The sequence below is a fragment of the Dendrobates tinctorius genome, unplaced genomic scaffold, assembly GCF_039654945.1.
Source record: "Dendrobates tinctorius isolate UK_male_01 unplaced genomic scaffold, ASM3965494v1 ptg000089l, whole genome shotgun sequence".
Taxonomy (NCBI): domain Eukaryota; kingdom Metazoa; phylum Chordata; class Amphibia; order Anura; family Dendrobatidae; genus Dendrobates; species Dendrobates tinctorius.
Window position 1 is genome coordinate 22454505 of NW_027361757.1, and position 20652 is coordinate 22475156.

Genomic DNA, 20652 nt, shown 5'->3' on the forward strand with positions numbered 1-20652 from the left:
GCCATGCGCACTTTTTATAGCGAACGGGACCTTCCTGAAGTCTCCAGAACCCTGAGCTGGACCAATGGAATCAGGAGCAGGACCTGAGCACCTGACTCCTGAACTCCAATGGGAGATCGTCCCACGAGCATGCTCAGAGGATGGGATGAAGGACTTAGCCTCCGGAGAGAGTTGCTGCAAAGCAATCTCCTCTGCAATCTCTTCTGCAGTGGACAGAGAGCAGGAGACTGCAGAATGTGAGGGTCTAGATTCCTGCATAGTCAGGGCAGAAATCTGACTCCTAACACAGGGTTCCAATTGGCCACGTCTGCCCCTTTCCTGGTCAAATTCGTGAGTGGTTTGGCAATTTCTGAGAAACCCCTGATGAACTTGTGGTAGTAATTGGCAAACCCTAAAAATCGCTGCAGTGCTTTTAGCGATTTGGGTTGTACCCAAGCTTTAATAGGTTGGATCTTGGTAGGATCCATTCGGAACCCTTTGCCTGAGACCATGTACCCTAAAAACTGTACCTCCTCAACAAAAAACACATTTCTCCAGTTTAGCAAACAAGGAGTGTTCTCGCAGTCTCTGCAGCACAGAACAGACGTGTTGAGCGTGTGTCACAGGGTCAGCAGAGTAAATCAAAATGTCATCTAAATACACCCCACAAATGTCTCTGAAAATATCATTAACAAAGTTCTGAAATACGGCAGGTGCGTTGCTGAGTCCGAACGGCATTACAAGGTACTCAAAGTGGCCAAGAGGTGTATTAAACGCGGTTTTCCACTCATTGCCGTCTCTTATGCGGACCAGATTATATGCCCTCCGGAGGTCAAGTTTAGTAAACCAACGGGCTCCCATTAGCTGATTAAAAAGATCAGGGATGAGTGGAAGCGGATACTGGTTCTTTATAGTGATTGCGTTTAATTCCCGGTAATCAATGCAGGGTCTGAGACCACCAACTTTCTTCTCTACAAAGAAGAATCCGGCCCCAACTAGTGAAATGGATGGTCTAATAAACCCTTTTTTTAAGCTATCTGCTATATAGTCATTCATGACCTTACGCTCTAGACCGGAGAGATTAAATATTTTCCCTTTTTGGAGACGGGCATCCGGAATCAGATCTATAGGGCAATCATACTCTCTGTGTGGTGGTAATTTCTCAGATTCTACAATAGAAAAAACATCCTCATAGCCTCTGAAAGCAAACAGTATGAAGGGGGTTTTAACCTTAACTTGGTTTACTGCTAATGATATGCAGTTATCCTGACACTGCGAACTCCAGCGTACAACATCAGCCAGGTGCCAGTCAATTACAGGATTGTGCTGGTGTAACCACGGCATTGCCAAAATAACTGCAGAAGATAAATTATCCATCACAAAAAAAGACATAAGCTCGGTATGTAATGCTCCCACAGACATGGCAATTTTGTCAGTAACAAATTTAACCCCCTCCTGAATAATAGATGTGCCATTAATAGCTGTGGTTTTAATAGGGGCATTAAGTCTTAGTAGCGGTACACCAAGATTCCTAGCTGCCAAAGAATACATAAAATTTCCTTCAGATCCACTATCCACATAAGTTTTTAAACACAGAGATTTCTGACCAAATGAAAGAGAGATAGGTAATAAAACTTTAGCCGCATCTGCGGGCAGTACCTGAGCCCCTGGGCAACCATGGCCAGAGCTGCCCAGGGGCCAATGTCCCAGGAGTGTGGATCTCTAACATTCAGCTTTCTCCCTGAAGTCTCTAGACTGCAGCATGTTTATGCAGGAAGATGAGAGTGATCCTCCAGACTGTGCACTGAAGCAAGTAACAGGTGTTCATGCCAAAAATAAGCTCAGGCAGGAGAAGGAAAAAAAAAGTTCCAGGAGACTGCTTTTGTATATGTTGGATATATACACAAGAAGCAGTATTTTTTTTTTTAGGCCGGATATAATGTGACGTCCGTCCGCGGATCTGGACTGCAGTAGGGACAGCACCCCGAGAAACCCCGAGACCCTTAACCCCTATACAGGGATCTGGAATTGTAGCAAGGCCCAGGGGGTGGCTGTCTGGTGGAGCAGTGCGCCAGAGCAGGACGGTCGTTAATAGGGAAGAAGGCAGGGAACCAAAAATGTAGTCAGAAACCGGGAGAGCAGCGGAGGTACAGAAACGGCAGGCAGTGGCAGAGTCGACAGTCCAGGCCAAGGTCACAAAACGGGAGGGCGGCAAGGTACAAAAACGGCAGGCAGTAGCAGAGACGAATATCCAGGCCAAGGTCACAAACTGGAAGAATAGCAGAGGTACAAAATCATCAGGCAGTAGAGGGGTCAGAAATCCAGGCTGAGGTCAGAGTCAAGCAATAGCAAATCACACAGTAGCACATAGGGGAACCAAGAATATATCCGGCGGCTTGCAAGACCAGTCCCAAGGTATTTGAGGGATCAGGTCATCCCTCACAGGCTCCCGGACTGATGATGTCATCAGGACCGCCCCCAGGACCAGGCCAGATGGTGATGCACCAACCCCTTCATGACTGACAGAGGAGCAGAGCCTGCGTCCATCAGATGCCTGCGCAGGAGCCCCTTCTCTGTCGCCGCAATCACTCGGTGGCGAACCACGGCGCCTCCCAGTGGCCGAGGCAGGAACAGCAGGCCCCAAGTCTGACGGCAATGTGACTGTCCGGTGCCTCCTAGTGGCCGAGACCGGGACGGCAGGCCCCAAGTCTGATGGCGACGTGACAGTCTGGCGCCTCCTAGTGGCCGAGGCCGGGACAGCAGGCCCTGAATCTGACAGCGACGTGACACTTAAGCCTGACAGGGCACACCTGTGAAGTGACAACCATTTCCGGTGACTACCTCTTGAAGCTCATCAAGAGAATGACAAGAGTGTGCAAAGCAATAATCAAAGCAAAACGTGGCTACTTTGAAGAACCTAGAATATAAGACACTAGATGGTGGCCCGATTCTAACGCATCGGGTATTCTAGAATATATCTGCAGTTTATTTTTGAAGATTTAATAATAATGCAATAATGCACCCCCCAATCCTGATATGTATGGTTCTCTCACCCCCAATCCTGATATGTATGGTTCTCTCACCCCCAATCCTGATATGTATGGTTCTCTCACCCCCAATCCTGATATGCATGCTACCTCTCAACCCCCTATCCTGGTATGCATGGTCCCCTGACACCCCAATCCTGGAATGCATGGTCCTCTCACCTCCCAATCCTGGTATGCATGTTCCTCTCACCTCTCTTTCCTAATATGCATGGTCCTCTTACCCCCCTTTTGGGGTATGCATGGTCCCCTCACCCCCCAATCCTGGTATGCATGGTCCTCTCACCCCCCAATCCTGGTATGCATGGTCCCCTCACACCCCTATCCTGGTATGCATGGTCCCCTCACCCCCCTTTCTTGGTATGCATGGTCCCCTCACCCCCCGTTGCTGGTATGCATGGTCTTCTCACACCCCAATCCTGGTATGTATGCTCACCGTCACCCCCCTTTCCTGGTATGTATGGTCCCCTCACCCCCCAATCCTGGTATGCATGGTATCCTCACCCCCCTTTCCTGGTATGCATGGTCCCCTCACCCCCCTATCCTGATATGCATGGTCCCCTCACCCCCCTTTCCTGATATGCATGGTCCCCTCACCCCCCAATCCTGGTATGCATGGTCCTCTCACCCCCTAATCCTGGTATGCATGGTCCCCTCACCCCCCTATCCTGGTATGCATGGTCCCCTCACCCCCCTTTCTTGGTATGCATGGTCCTCTCACACCCCAATCCTGGTATGTATGCTCACCGTCACTCCCCTTTCCTGGTATGTATGGTCCGCTCACCCCCCAATCCTGGTATGCATGGTATCCTCACCCCCCTTTCCTGGTATGCATGGTCCCCTCACCCCCCAATCCTGGTATGCATGGTCCTCTTACCCCCCTTTTGGAGTATGCATGGTCCCCTCACCCCCCAGTCCTGGTATGCATGGTCCTCTCACCCCCCAATCCTGGTATGCATGGTCCCCTCACCCCCAATCCTGATATGCATGGTCCCCTCACCCCCCTTTCCTTGTATGCATGGTCCCCTCACCCCCCTTTCTTGGTATGCATGGTCCCCTCACCCCCCTTTCGTGGTATGCATGGTCCCCTCACCCCCCTATCCTGGTATGCATGGTCCCCTCATCGCCCTTTCTTGGAATGCATGGTCCCCTCACCCCCCCAATCCTGGTATGCATGGTCCCCTCAACCCCCTATCCGGGTATGCATGGTCCCCTCACCACCCTATCCTGGTATGCATGGTCCCCTCACCCCCCAATCCTGGTATGCATGGTTCCCTCACCCCCTATCCTGGTATGCATGGTCCCCTCACCCCCCAATCCTGGTATGCATGGTCCCCTCACCCCCCTATCCTGGTATGCATAGTTCCCTCATCCCCCTTTCCTGGTATGCATGGTCCCCTCACCCCCCTTTTCCGTGTAGCCGTGACCAATCAGCGTCACGGCCCTGTAGCCACGACCAATCACTGCCGCGGCCCTGTGCAAAAATAATATTAAAAAATAAAAAAAAAGTTATTCTCACCTTCCGACGGCCTCCTGTCTTCTTTCCACGAGCCCGGCCTCGCGTTCCCAGTAATGCTTTGCGGCTTAGACCGCTGATGACGTCGGTCTTCTTTCTCGCTCTCGCGAGAGTGACGTCGGTCTTCTTTCTCGCTCTCGCAAGAGTGACGTCATCAGCGGTCTAAGCCGCAAAGCATTACTGGGAACGCGAGTCCGGGCGCGTGGAAAGAAGACAGGAGGCCGTTGGAAGGTGAGAATAACTTTTTTTTATTTTAATTCTCTTTTTTACAGATTAAGGCCTGCGCCTGCCGCTGATTGGTCGCGGCCTGGCGGCCGTGACCAATCAGCAGCAGGCGCAGCTTACCGTTACAAACAGCTGCGCCTGTCGCTGATTGGTTGCGGCCTGGCGGGGGCCTGGCGGCCGTGACCAATCAGCGGCCCGCGATTTCGGTTACAGACACACGATAAGGCGTTTATATATATATATATATATATATATAGATATTTTCAGTTGTTTCACACTTTTTTGTTAATTATATAACAAGTGGTCCTTGTGGTTGGATGCATTTCTGGTCAGCTGGCATCATCCTATTAGTCAGATAAGAATTAATGCATGTGTGTGTATATGCTTTATAAAAAATGATTTTATGCGCATGATTTATTCTCCTCGGTAGCAACTCGCACCGGACCAGCAAATAGGCAAATAGACATACTTGGCACAAGTGTTCACTCCTAGGCAAGTCTAAAGGGCCTGGATATTCTTCACCCACTCCCCATAAGGAGGAAGGCTTTACAGAGCCCTTCCCAAACTGTTGTCATAGGGAAGCTGACGTCTGGTGATGCGAACGATGTTATAGTCAGGATACAAGAGTAAGTCCTAAGCTAGCAGCATTAAACTAAAACAAAAAGCAAAAGGGAACCCAAAAACAAAAGTTAAGAAAAAAGAACAATAAGAGACCATAAGCAACTACTAAGAAGCAACTTGAACTTCACCATCACTCATCCCACCACTATGCAAGTGACCTTAATAAACAGCACTGTACTGGAAAGGAGCAGGCCCAAGGCTAATGATGAAAATCAAGTGATGCATTCTTCCCAGTCATGTCCAGGAAGCGTCTCCCTGCTCATCTGTACAGCATTGTGCACACATTCCCATCATTGGCTTACACCAGACAAGGCAGCATCCTGCATTGCCTGGCAACCGAGAGACACAGCATCCCATGTCTCCCGGGCCACGAAACAAGTGGGAAGCGTGATGTTCCCTCATCTATCACTACTTCCACACACGAGAAACCATCATGTGTAGTCACATCACCCAAGTGTACGATAGCTCCGCCCCAGCATGGACAGACTGCGAGGGAGGTCTGGAAACCAGAGGAGGACGATTGCATCCATGACAGTTATTCCTAACAGATGGAGTGAATGCTTAGCCTAACGGATGGAGATTTTTCTTCTCACTTTTTTTATGTTGCCTTATATACAAGTCATTATACAGAAGAGAATGTTTCTTAACATCTTTTTCTGTAAAATCCATTTTGTATTCAAGTTTGGATGATATTGTCACTCCGTAAAAGTAGCGTAATACTGTGACAACATTGTTTCAAGCAGCGTTTTGGAAGACAGAGATGTGTCCAAGCATCTTCCCCATGCTGTTGCCATTCCATTTGAGCACTTTTTTCAGCCATTTCAGCAATTTTAATGCCCACCAGATCTCCTGGGAAGGTCCACTGGAAAAATGCTCGCGTTTCCCATTTTCATTACTCGAGACGAGCACTCGAGCAATACAGAAAGCTTGTTACAAGTAATGAGCATCTGAACATTTTAGTGCTCACTCCTCACTAGATGTCATCAACTCAGCTCTCCTCTCTATGCTGAAGTGAGAGGCGTAAGAGCAACTCTTCAACCCTTTAATGATGTAGGGTATTTTTGCTATCTTAAAATCCAATTTAATGGCCAGTAAAGTGGCGAAGTGATGATTGATATCTGCGTTTAGATTTTACCGATATTATCAATGTCAGTATTGAATGTATTGTATTTGGATTATAATACTCACAGCTTCTGCATTACACCCTGTCACCTTCACTCCAGGACATAGAGCAAGGGCAGCTTTTTCATAATTAAAAGCCCGGAACTGGACAAAGCCAGGAACAAACTCTTCTGCAATTAGAAAAACAATTAATTGTCATAATTACTAGTCTAGTACTTGTAATTATGTAGACTGTAATTATCTTACTACATAATAAAAATGACCTTACTTTGTCCATTTGGCGAATACAATGCTTTGGTCTTCTCAGCACTTCCAAAGTCATATACGACGGGAATGGCAGGTCCATTGTTTGCTGGGCAGGTTCCACCATTGTACACCACTGGATATATCTAAGAGAGAATTATATAAACATTTGTAGTGTTAAAACATAGTTTAAAGGGGTTGTTCAGTGTTTGAATATTGGTGACCTATCCTTAGAATAGGTCATCAATATAAAATCAGAAGTAGTGTAATACTCTGCATCCCTATAATCATCTGTTCAGGCCTCCACTTAATCGACTTCTCTCTGTAGTCACATTACACAACTTATCTCTGCTGACCTTGCAGAATGTGGAATGAGGTTAGAAGGGAGGTGATGGAGCTACAAATAACTGACAGGGAATTGGAATCGTTTACAATGGCTTACCAAAAAAGGAAGTTACAGCACCTTGCAGTGGAGGAAATTTGGACATTAGCCCAACTGGAATTTGAAAGAATTGCCAGATAGACAGTCCAGCCCTGATTAAAGATTTGTTGGTAAACTGTTTTCAAATGGCTGAGAGTCATTACATTTTTAGTTAACGATAAGGAAAGAGGTGTCATTCAATGCGCTGTTGATGAGAACTCGATGGCAGGATAAAATCAAAGAAAATTTTATTGTACAGGTTTACAGGTCAACGCATTTCAAAGTCTCACACAATCGCTTCATCAGGACAAAAACCTAAAGCTTTAGGTTTTTGTCCTGATGAAGAGGTAATGTGGGACCTCAAAACATGTTGACCTGTAAACCTAAACAATAACATTTTCTTTAATTTTATCCTGCCATCAAGCTCTTATCATCAGCGCATGACACCTCCTTCCTGCTCTTTATCTTTCCTGGGTCCATATGTGACCGGTGTCCTGCAGTAGCTGTAATACGTGCCTATCTTATGCTGCTAATTTCCAGCTACACCAGGTGAGTGGTCTCACCTTTTCTACCTTTCCATCACCATCGGATAAGAACCTATTGCGCTCTTTTGTCTCCTAGTTTTTTTCTCTTGCATTACTTTTTTTAGTGTTAGTTCTCTATTGCTTAAAATGTTATATTTTGTGCTTAGAGTGATATGGTTTCCACATATTCCAAAAACAAAAGTCCAGAATTATCCAACATTGAAAATGCCACTGAAATTTAAGATGATAAATCCAATATAAGTCATAGCGACCAGGCTGATTACTTACATTATACAGATGGAAGAGGTTTCCACCCTCCTCGGTAAAGAAACCATTGTCTGTGCGGTATCTTAGGATAGCATCTTTTCTCCACTTAGACAAGGGTGTCTTGTTGGGTACATGCCATAATCCCAAGTCCTTAGATACAATATCATAATATCCTTGGTTCTAGAAACAAATTGGGATATAATAGACATACAAACTGATTCTTCCTTGAGACCGCATTTTAACAGGATTTGTATGCAAAACAATTACTGTATTATTTTACAGTGTATTCAACATATAATGTTAATACAAATATCTTGTTCCTGATAAAATACTGTGGCGTATTTCTACTATGCCCCTTAGTCATTGGATAAATTACAAAGTGTTGAAGTATCAATAATATTAAATGCATAGGCTTTCAAAAGCTCTTTAAAAATGAAAATTAAGAAAAGAAAAATTACCTAATTTTTATTAGCCTTTTTTTTATGAACATAGCTGTTTTGGGTCTTACATTTTCAAAACAGGTTGTAGTTTTCAAAATCACCTTTAAGGCTGGGATTTATTATGCTGAAACGTGGAAAATAAAATCTTTTTGGCGTGAAATTAACAAGAAAAAATCATTGTTACATGGACTTTGTTTTTATGGTGTTCCTTATGTGAAAATTGCATTTAACGTTGTAGGGATTCTACTCGCTTAGGTGCGATGGGAGACAGTCAGGAGGCAGGTTCCCTTAAAGTTCATGCGGTTTATTACATCATAAACCAAACAGCACGTCACCAAAATAAACAGCCTTCAGTTCAGGAGACAAAATAACATCATATGTCCTTTCCTTCAGGCTCAGTCCGCTAGCCTCAGCGCACACAGGAGGTGTATACCCCCTCACATACAGCTGCCTGGTTCAAGAGCAGGCCACATTATAAGGGTGTAGCCACACCCACGAACACAGCAGCTGACTGGTCACATGACTGTGACCTCACCACAGGTCCTTCAAACAATAATAATACAGCAATATTTGTTATGCCTTACATTATGGAGACAAGCCATTTATGAGACACATATCTCCCATCGATTACACGACCCTCAGCCCTGCCACATACCTCTCCCCTCTGCCTAAAGCCGTGGGGCTTGGCACTTTCACCTACCAGGCAAGGGATTCTGGAGAGGGCATCGGCATTCCCATGTAGCTTCCCAGCCCTATGCTCTTCATGGAAGCTGAAGTCTTGTAGGGCTAAGAACCAGCGGGTGACCCTAGCATTCTTACCCTTTGTTTCCCTCATCCACCTGAGTGGGGCATGGTCGGATATTAATCTAAACTTCCGTCCCACCAGGTAGTACCGTAATGTATCCACTGCCCATTTTATGGCCAAACACTCCTTCTCTACAACTGAGTAATTTCTCTCACAAGAAGTCAACTTCCTACTCAAGTAGAGAACAGGATGCTCCTCCCCACGTATCTCTTGGGAAAGGACTGCTCCTACCCCGACATCTGAGACATCTGTCTGGAGGATAAATTCACATTTAAAGTCTGGGGCCACCAAAATGGGTTGCTTACAAAGAGCTCCCTTCATTTCTTGGAAGGCTGACTCTGCTTCTTCGGAACAGCTGACCATCACTGACTTTGTCCCCTTAAGCAGATCAGTTAGAGGTGCAGCAATTGTGGCGAAGTTTGGGATGAACCTCCTGTATTATCCCACAATCGCCAGGAAGGCTTTAACTTGCTTTTTTGACAGCTGTCTCGGCCATGTTTGAATTGCCTCCACTTTATTGATTTGGGGTTTGATCTCGCCATGCCCCACTACATATCCGAGGTACTTGGCTTCCTCCTTACCCAAGGCACACTTTTTCGGGTTTATTGTAAACCCCACCTCCCTTAGAGCGTCAAACACTGCTTGGACCTTTTCCAGGTGAGACTCCCAGTCCGGGGTAAAGATGACGATATCATCCAGGTACGTGGCAGCGTATAGCTTATGAGGTGCAAGGATTCTATCCATAGCCCTCTGGAAGGTTGCCGGAGCTCCCTGCAGGCCAAACGGCATCCGGACATACTGGAAGTACCCATCTGGTGTGGAGAATGCCGTCTTCTCCTTGGCTTCCTGTGCCATGGGGATCTGCCAGTATCCCTTTGTCAGATCCAAAGTGGTTATGTACCTGGCAGGTCCAAGTCTCTCGATGAGCTCATCAACGCGTCGCATGGGATAAGCGTCAAACTTGGAGACCTCATTCAGTTTCCGGTAATCGTTGCAGAACCTCCATTCACCATCAGGTTTTGGGACCAGGACAATCGGGCTCGACCAGCCGCTTCTTGGATTCCTCAATTACCCCGAGTTTCATCATATGCTGCACCTCCATGGAGATTACCTCTCGCCGGGCCTCAGGAATACGATATGGTTTCACGCTCACCCGCACATGTGGCTCAGTCAGAACTTCATGCTCCACCACCTTCATGCACCCCGGAAACTCTGAGAACAGGTCCCTGTTTTTCTGGAGTAACTCCCGGCACTGCTGTTTCTGGTCCTTTGATAGCATCTCCGCTATGGTAACCGCTCCAACCTCACCTTCTAGGTTGCCCATCAAGCACGGAGTTACCGCTGGCTCTCTATCTTGCCACGGCTTGATGAGGTTGACATGGTAAACCTGGTATGGCTTCCGTCTTCTGGGTTGGTGGATCTTGTAGTTTACGTCTCCCAGCTTCTCCACAACCTCATATGGCCCTTGCCACTTGGCCAAGAACTTACTCTCCACCATCGGGATTAGCATGAGAACTCGGTCTCCCAGTTTGAACTGCCTCACTCTGGCTGACCAGTTGTAGACCCTGGCCTGAGCCTCTTGTGCCTGGCGGAGATGTTCTTTAACAGTGGGCATCACCTTCGCAACCCTCTGCTGCATCAGTGCCACATGCTCAATGACGCTTCTGTGGGGTGTGACTTTGGCTTCCCAGGTTTCCTTGGCTATATCTAGGATACCTCACGGATGCTGGCTGTACAGAAGCTCGAAGGGCGAGAACCCCGTGGAGGCCTGGGGAGCTTCACGGATAGAAAACAGTAAATACGGTAAGAGACAATCCCAGTCTCTACCATCTTTCTCTATGACTTTTATCAGCATGCTCTTCAGTGTCTTGTTAAACCTCTCAACAAGGCGATCTGACTGCGGGTGGTACACTGAAGTCCTCAACTGGGAGATTTGCAAGACTGCACAATTCCCTCATCACCTTGCTCATAAAAGGTGCCCCCTGGTCGGTCAGGATCTCCTTCGGCAAACCCGTCCGGGAAAACACATGGACCAGCTCGCGGGCTATACTCTTCGCGGAGGAGTTTCTCAGGGGAATGGCCTCAGGATAGCGTGTGGCATAGTCCAGGATGACTAATATATACTGATGGCCCTGAGCTGATTTAACTAAGGGACCGACCAAGTCCATGGCAATTGTCTCAAATGGCACCTCAATAATGGGCAGTGGCACAAGAGGGTTCCGAAAATGAGATGTGGGGGCAGTTAACTGACATGTCGGGCAGGACCTGCAATAGTTTGCTATTTCCCGGTGACACCCAGGCCAATACAACCTCTGTACAATCCGTTCCTGCATTTTTTCCACCCCCAGGTGTCCCCCCAAGATGTGTGAATGGGCCATGTCCAACACTTTCCGTCTATAGGGGCCTGGTACTATTAACTGCTCTACCGCCTCCTTCCTTATTTTCATGACCCGGTACAACAATTCCCCACTCAACATAAAATAGGGAAACCTTGTGTCTGCTCCCGGCTCCCCATTAATGACGGTGACATTGTTAAAGGCTTCCCTCAGCGTGGGGTCCCTATGTTGGGCAGTCCCAAAATTCTCCCCGGCCACCCCTATCTCCGGGATGTCAGGTACAGGGGACCCTTCCTCTTCATCCCCAACAAGGACACATAAAGGAAACCCGTCTGCCTCTGGTGGTGGCGATACCTCATTGGGGTGGATTGGTTCCCTGCTCTTGCTAGCACACTCAGAACCCTTCCCCCACAGATCCCAAAACAGACAGAAATCCCGGCCAACAATTATAGGATGCAACAAATCTTGAACAACGCCAACTTCAGGCGACTCGGTGCCATGCGCTGTTCCAATGTTCACCCTGGCCATAGGGTAGTCCTTTGCATCGCCATGTATGCACCGAATGCCAATCTTTTTACCCGGGAGTAGGTCGAGAGGAAAACTGGCCCTCACAAGGGTCACCAAGCTCCCAGAGTCTAGAAGCGCCATTGCGGCTCGCCCGTTCACCTTCATTGGACACGCTTGTGGCCCCTCGTTAGGTGGCAAATTCACACTGCAAGCTGGATATGTGTAGTATGAACTACGACGTCCCATGCTGCAGTCCATCTGCTCGGTGGTCTGGGAACAACGGGCACCTATATGTCCAGGCCTGTGGCACTTCCAGCAAACAATATCACCCGTGGGGACCTTGGGCACTGCCTCCCCAGCCCCATTTGACCTTGGACGACCCACCCCTTTTTTGGGACTCCGCCCCTTGTTGGGACCCCAATACGGAATGGGCTGCTTCCCCAATGAGCCTTCCATCCCCTGGTATCTCTTCACCAGTCCTACCAGTTCATCGTCATTCTGGGGATCACCCTGGGCAACCCAAGTGTGTAGAGGTCTCGGCAGAGAAAACACAAACCGATCCATCTCGACTCGCTCTACCATCTGTGCAGAGGAAGCCGACTCTGGATGCAGCCATTTTTGAACCAGGTGCAACAGATCAAACATTTGGGAGCGCGGGGGTTTGTCCCAGTGATAGGCCCAGCGATGAACTCGCTGTGCCCTGGAAGACATTGCTACCCACAAGCGTGCGAGAATTTCCGCTTTTAATTTGGGATACTCTCTGGCGTCTTGTACAGTCAGGTCAAAGTACGCCTTCTGGGGCTCCCCCATTAGGTATGGGGCCAGTACATCTGCCCACCGCTCTGGGTGAAGTTTTTCCCTCTCAGCCACCCTCTCAAACACCGTCAGGAAGGCCTTCACATCATCCTCAGGGGTCATTTCTTGCAATGCGCGTCTTACCACCTTCGTGACGTGGGTGGCATCAGCTGGACCTGGGGTTGGGGCGCTCGTCCTGCCCTCCTGGATGGCGGTTGCCAGAAGCTGCTTCAGCTGCCATTGCTCCTGCTGGCTCTGCTGCCATTGCTCCTGCTGGCTCTGCTGGAGCTGCTGTAAGAACAGCCTGTTGGCCTCCTGTTGCTGTGTCTGGGCCTGGACCAGGTGTTTCAGCATGTCCTCCATTTAGAGCTTGCTGCCTCGCTGAAAACTTTACCCAGGACATGCAGCAACGGTCTCAAGTCTCTGCTGGGAACTCTGCCTGCACGCCTAGCACCAATTCTAGGGATTCTACTAGCTTAGTTGTGATGGGAGACAGTCAGGAGGCAGGTTCCCTTAAAGTTCATTCAGTTTATTACGTCATAAACCAAACAGCACATCACCAAAATAAACAGCCATCAGTTCAGGAGACAAAATAACATCATATGTCCTTTCCTTCAGGCTCAGTCCGCTAGCCTCAGCGCACACAGGAGGTGTATACCCCCTCACATACAGCTGCCTGGTTCAAGAGCAGACCACTTTATAAGGGTGTAGCCACACCCACGAACCCAGCAGCTGACTGGTCACATGACTGTGACCTCCCACAGGTCCTTCAAACAATAATAATACAGCAATATTTGTTATGCCTTACATTATGGAGACAAGCCATTTATGAGACACATATCTCCCATCGATTACACGACCCTCAGCCCTGCCACAACGTTTATTCTACGGGTCAGTAAAATTAAAGCAATACCACATCTATATAATTTTCTTGAACGTTTAATATTTTAAAGAAAGAGATGGTAATACTTGTTTTCTTTCACCTTGTTCTGAGACTTTTTAATTTTTTTTGTTTAATCAATTGTGTTGGGACTTGTTTTTGCAGGGCAATTGTAGCTTTTGAATGGATTTGTCTTTTCTGGACACCACAATTCTAAGTATATTTAATTTTCCAATATTTTTGTTATTTTAATAATAGGAATAAGAGAGGACTTTAACTAACTTTTTGGCTTTAGTTTTTTGTCTTAATTCTTTTTGTTATATTAAATATTTTGTCTTCCAGGTAACTGGAAACTTTAATAGCTTGATCACAGGTACAATACACAAATACTTCTGCAATGCATACGATACACAAATACTTCTGCAATGCGTTGTGTTGTAAACTTAGCAATCTCTTAAGGTCCATCCCACTTCTGTCTGATCACTCAGATACCTTGTTAACATCTAACTACAGCGTCAAAGAGGTTATCTTGCTAACGTAGGCACAAGTTCAGCTCCTGTTCCAACTCCATACTTCCTTAACGGTCATATGATGTACATGGACTCCTTTTGTCAGTAAGAAATTAATGGCCATATAGTGGGAGAGGGTCACTCTGAAACTTTACAAGGTTTGACAAAATGTAAATGTAATAAAATTATTGTTGTCCAAGTATTCAAAATAATAACCTTATAATCATCACTGGTTGCTCCTTCAGGTTGGCCAAATGTGGCATAGTTAGCCCAGTTGTCATCCCCTTTTGGCTTGTTGGCATTGTTTCCTGATTGGCTGGTCCATCGATCTCCCACTGTACATTTACCCTTGATATCATTTTCATGGACACTGGCCACTAGTGTCCAACCTCCACCATCTGTAGTCATGTCACAGTAGGTCTGGTATGACGTCCCAGCTTCAGTGGTCAGTGTGTATATTCCATCTAAATAATAGGATAACTTAGTCAAATACATGAGTGACTTACACAAACCGCAAATACATTTACACCGATCTGTACTGATATTAAAAACACCAACACATGTGTGATGCTTAAACAGTTCTGACCCTTTGAATGATGCAAGATATCTGATACTAAAGGGCCTGTCACACTAAGCAATATCGCTAGCAATATCGCTATAACGTCACTGATTTTGCGATATCGCTATGTCTGACACTTACCTCCGACCGGCTCCCCCACTGGCTATCGCTGATCGCACGAGAACTCGTCAGCTTCCTGCTGGGCTTCCTGTGGCGCCGACGAGTGACGCGTGGACGCGGGCGGAAGGACGTCAGGATCGCCTCGTCTGACAGGTAAGTAGCGACCCCCGACCCCTGCTATGTCGCTGGTGAGATCTGCCTGTGTGGCAGCTCACTAGCGACCACTTAGCGATGCACCAGCGATCCTGACCGCGTCATATCGCTGGTCGGGATCGCTGGTGCATCGCTAAGTGTGACAGTACCTTAAGACATAAGCAACAGATCTTTCCTGTAAGGCAATCTCCATGTATCAGACTTATTTGCCCAGAAAATCTCACTGATGCTCAATTTGATTTAAATCTGGGATAATGTTTAGGGAAAGAAAACACCTTTCTTTATTAAGTCCCTCAAACTATTCTTGAACATTTTTTTGAGTGTTAATCACAGTGCAATATCTTGATAAAAAAGGTACAACAATTAGGGAGTACAGTTACTGTAGTCCAGTTCTGATGCTTAAATGACCAATGTAGGGACTTTCATCAGTGGGAAGTGACTAACATGGCACTATGACATATCTCTAGGTAAGCAGCTCCATTGGCAGCAAACTGTGATGTACTGTCTGTTATGAAACATTTTTATTAAGCCAGCATTATTTTTTTCATTAATTTCTACTGGAATACATTTTCTGATAGGTCAGACAAGATCTCATATTCATCAATGATCTATGTGCATCCATAACTACTTTTGGCAGGTATAATCCACTACCCCTCCAGTATTATATTATAGATTCTTTGACAGGTGTCAGAGCATTGCCACAAGTCATTTATGGTACTCATTTCACCTGTCAGTGGTTTTTATTCTTTAATCACTTATAAAAGGTTTATGACTATCAGAACTGGACAGCAGTGGAAGAGGGTGGTCTAGCTGAACAACCTGCTAGAAAACCTACTATACATCTGAACATTATTATTGGAGACCACCAGTTCATAGCAATTGTATGCCCTAATGGCAACGGGCCCTTTCTCAGTTATCGCATGCTTTGCTACATTGCAAAATTTAGCTCAGATTTGATTTGTGTATCATGACATTTAGGATGTTTATTTGGCCTCTTCTTTGGATCTCAATCAGATCAGAGTATTTGAGAGTAGAGATGAGTGAACATGTTCGGAAAACATTCGCCAATCTCAACTTCGACACGAATGTAGCACATTCAGATTCAAGTTCGCTTTCACAAGCATTTTTACTCAAAGTCGTCAAAAGTCATTCACAGTTCGGTCAATCATAGCAGGGGGTTGACGGGGGAGGTGTTTGATGAGGGGAGGGGATGTGGAGGGTTTAAAGGAGTGTCTGAAGAGATTACAAATTTTTTTCACTTAACCTTCTGTGTGTTGATTCCGGCAACCAATCAGGGCGCAGAAACCATCCACAACGTCATAACACAAGGCCTTCATGGATTGGTTGCCGAAGTCACATGTCCCGGGCCATATAAAAAGCGGACATTTTGTTTTGCTGGTGCCATTTGCTCAGTGTCACAGTGCAGAGAAGTCGCTACATGAAGTGAAGCAACCACAACAAGCACTGCATCCTCAGCTCCAACTCTGGTTGTGCCTAGCCTGGGCGTTTTCTGATACAGAAAAGGATGACCCAACACTAGTGTTGAGCGATACCATCCAATACTGAGAAGTATTGGATCGGATTGGATCGGACCGATAACCCAAAAAGTATCGGTATCGCCGATTCCGATACCGGAAGTCCCATACAAGTCAATGGGACAGAAATATCGGAATTAAAAACATCCCTTTCTTTCCTTGTACATCCATTTCGGGAGGGGGGAAGAGTGTGGGCGGTGCGTGGGCGGACACTGTGAGTGTCTGTGTGTGCGGGCGGGTTCTGTGCGGGCCTGCCGGGGGTCTGTGCCGGCTGTCGGGGGTCTGTACGGGCCTGACGGGGGCCTGTGCCAGCTGTCGGGGGTTTGTACGGGCCTGCCAGGGGTCTGTTCTGGCTGTCGGGGGTCTGTACGGGCCTGCCGGGGGGCCTGAGCCGGCTGTCGGGGGTCTTTACAGGCCTGCCGGGGGCCTGTGCCGGCTGCCGGGGGTCTGTACGGGCCTGCCGGGGGCCTGTGCCAGCTGTTGGGGGTCTGCACGGGCCTGCCGGGGGCCTGTGCCGGCTGTCTGGGGTCTTTACAGGCCTGCCGGGGGCCTGTGCCGGCTGCTGGGGGTCTTTACGGGCCTGCCAGGGGCCTGTGCCGGCTACCGGGGGTCTGTACGGGCCTGCCGGGGGCCTGTGCCGGCTGTCGGGGGTCTGTGCGGGCATGCTGGGGGTCTTGTGTGTGTGCAGGCATCGTCCGATGGGATTACAAGTCCCATTGGGCGATGCCTGCTACAATGACAGTGATTGACACATTAGCCAATGATGGGACAGTAGCAGTCCCATCATCCGGCTAATGTGTTGAATGTAAAAAAAAAAAAAAACATACATACTACATACATACTACATACTACATACATACTATACATACTACATATATACTACATTCATACAACAGACATACATACTACATACATACTTCATATATACTACATTCATACAACATACATACATACTACATACATACTTCATATATACTACATTCATACAACATACATACATACTACATATATACTACATTCATACAACATACATACTACATACATACTTCATATACACTACATTCATACAACATACATACATACTACATACTACATACATACTTCATATATACTACATTCATACAACATACATACATACTACATACTACATACATACTTCATATATACTACATTCATACAACATACATACATACTACATATATACTACATTTATACAACATACATACTACATACTACATGCATACTACATATATACTACATTCATACATAGTACATACTACATACATACAACATACATACAACATGCTACAGACATACAACATACATACTACATACAATACATTCATACATACAACATACATACTACATACATACTACATATATACTACATTCATGCAACATACATACATGTATAATACATACTACATACATACTACATATATACTACATTCATGCAACATACATACATAGTACATACATACTACATACATACATACAACATGCTACAGACATACAACATACATACAACATACATACTACATACATACTACATACATGCTACATTCATACAACATACATACTACATACATACTACAACATGCTACAGACATAGAAAATAGATACAACATACAGTACATACTACATACATACTACATACATACTACATTCATACAACATACATACATACTACATAATACTATGTACTACATACTACATACAATACATTCATACATTCATACAATACATACATATAGACATACAATACATATAACATAGAGTACATACTCACCATAACTTGTCACTTTGTTCCCCAAAGCCAATGTCATCTGTGAAAAAATATGAAAAAAACAAACTAGCTATATACTCCCTGATCTGCAGAAATCCACGAGTGTCCCACGACGATCTCCAGTAGAGAACAGCAGCATCAGCTGATGCGACCGCTCTCTAGGGGGCTCCTCCGCCACTGTAAAAAAATAGTCCCTAGTCTCACTTAATGGCAAATGCTTCGTGGGAACTTTCTCACACAGCAATGCCAAAAGTGAGACTAGGGACTATTTTTTTTACAGTGGTGGAGGATTACAGTGCGGAACGATACCTACCTCCCATCATTGTATTCCTGGAGCCCCATAGAGAGCGGTCGCATCAGCTGATGCTGCTGTTCTCCACGGGAGATCATCGTGGGACACTCGTGGATTTCTGCGGATCAGGGAGTATATTGCTTGTTTGTTATTTTCATATTTTTTCACAGATGACAGTAGCTTCGGGGAACAAAGTGACAAGTTATGGTGAGTATGTACTCCATGTTTTATGTACAGTATGTCTATATGTATGTATTGTATGAATGTATGAATGTATTGTATGTAGTATGTAGTATGTATGTATGTTGTATGAATGTAGTATATATGAAGTATGTATGTAGTATGTATGTATGTAGTATGTATGTAGTATATATGAAGTATGTATGTAGTATGTAGTACGTATGTATGTTGTATGAATGTAGTATATATGTAGTATGTATGTATGTAGTATGTATGTAAGTTGTATGAATGTAGTATATATGTAGTATGTATGTAGTATGTATGTAATATGTATGTATGCTGTATGAATGTAGTATTTATGTAGTATGTATGTAGTATGTAGTATGTACGTATGAATGTAATATATATGTAGTATGTATGTAGTATGTAGTATGTATGTTGTATGAATGTACTACATATGTAGTATGTATGTAGTATGTAGTATGCATATATGTTGTATGAATGTAGTATATATGACGTATGTATGTAGTTTGTATGTTGTATGAATGTAGTATATACTGTATGTAGTATGTATGTAGTATGCATGTATGTTGTATGAATGTAGTATATATGAAGTATATATGTAGTATGTATGTATGTTGTATGAATGTAGTATATATGTAGTATGCATGTATATTGTATGAATGTAGTATATATGAAGTATATATGTAGTATGTATGTAGTATGCATGTATGTTGTATGAATGTAGTATACATGAAGTGTATATGTAGTATGTATGTATGTTGTATGAATGTAGTATATATGTAGTATGTATGTAGTATGCATGTATGTTGTATGAATGTAGCATATATGAAGTATATATGTAGTATGTATGTAGTATGCATGTATGTTGTATGAATGTAGTATATATGAAGTATATATGTAGTATGTATGTATGTTGTATGAATGTAGTATATATGTAGTATGTATGTATGTTGTATGAATGTAGTATATATGAAGTATATATGTAGTATGTATGTAGTATGCATGTATGCTGTATGAATGTAGTATTTATGTAGCATGTATGTAGTATGCATGTATGTGGTATGAATATAGTATATATGAAGTATATATGTAGTATGTATGTAGTATGCATGTATGTTGTATGAATGTAGTATATATGAAGTATATATGTAGTATGTATGTATGTTGTATGAATGTAGTATATATGTAGTATGTATGTAGTATGCATGTATGTTGTATGAATGTAGTATATATGAAGTATATATGTAGTATGTATGTATGTTGTATGAATGTAGTATATATGTAGTATATATGTAGTATGCATGTATGTTGCATGAATGTAGTATATATGAAGTATATATGTAGTATGTATGTAGTATGCATGTATGTTGTATGAATGTAGTATATATGAAGTATATATGTAGTATATATGTATGTTGTATGAATGTAGAATATATGTAGTATGTATGTAGTATGTAGTATGCATGTATATTGTATGAATATAGTATATATGAAGTATGTATGTAGTATGTATGTATGTTGTATGAATGTAGTATATATGTAGTATGTATTTAGTATGCATGTATGTTGTATGAATGTAGTATATATGAAGTATGTATGTAGTATGTAGTATGCATGTATGCTGTATGAATGTAGTATATATGAAGTATATATGTAGTATGTATGTATGTTGTATGAATGTAGTATATATGTAGTATGTATAGTATGTATGTAGTATGCATGTATATTGTATGAATGTAGTATATATGAAGTATATATGTAGTATGTAT

General features: G+C 44.5%; 1 protein-coding gene across 1 annotated transcript in view; it reads right to left on the reverse strand.

Moving 5' to 3' along the window:
* The window catches only part of LOC141098266 (intelectin-1-like), a 58235-nt gene that overhangs the window by 20858 nt on the left and 16725 nt on the right, over positions 1 to 20652 (reverse strand). The window contains exons 3-6 of the mRNA XM_073585901.1: positions 14451 to 14698; positions 7984 to 8142; positions 6776 to 6896; positions 6574 to 6677 (exon numbers count right to left, since the gene is read on the reverse strand). Of these exons, the coding sequence (XP_073442002.1) occupies positions 6574 to 6677; positions 6776 to 6896; positions 7984 to 8142; positions 14451 to 14698 (632 nt within the window). The remainder of the gene's footprint in view (positions 1 to 6573; positions 6678 to 6775; positions 6897 to 7983; positions 8143 to 14450; positions 14699 to 20652) is intronic.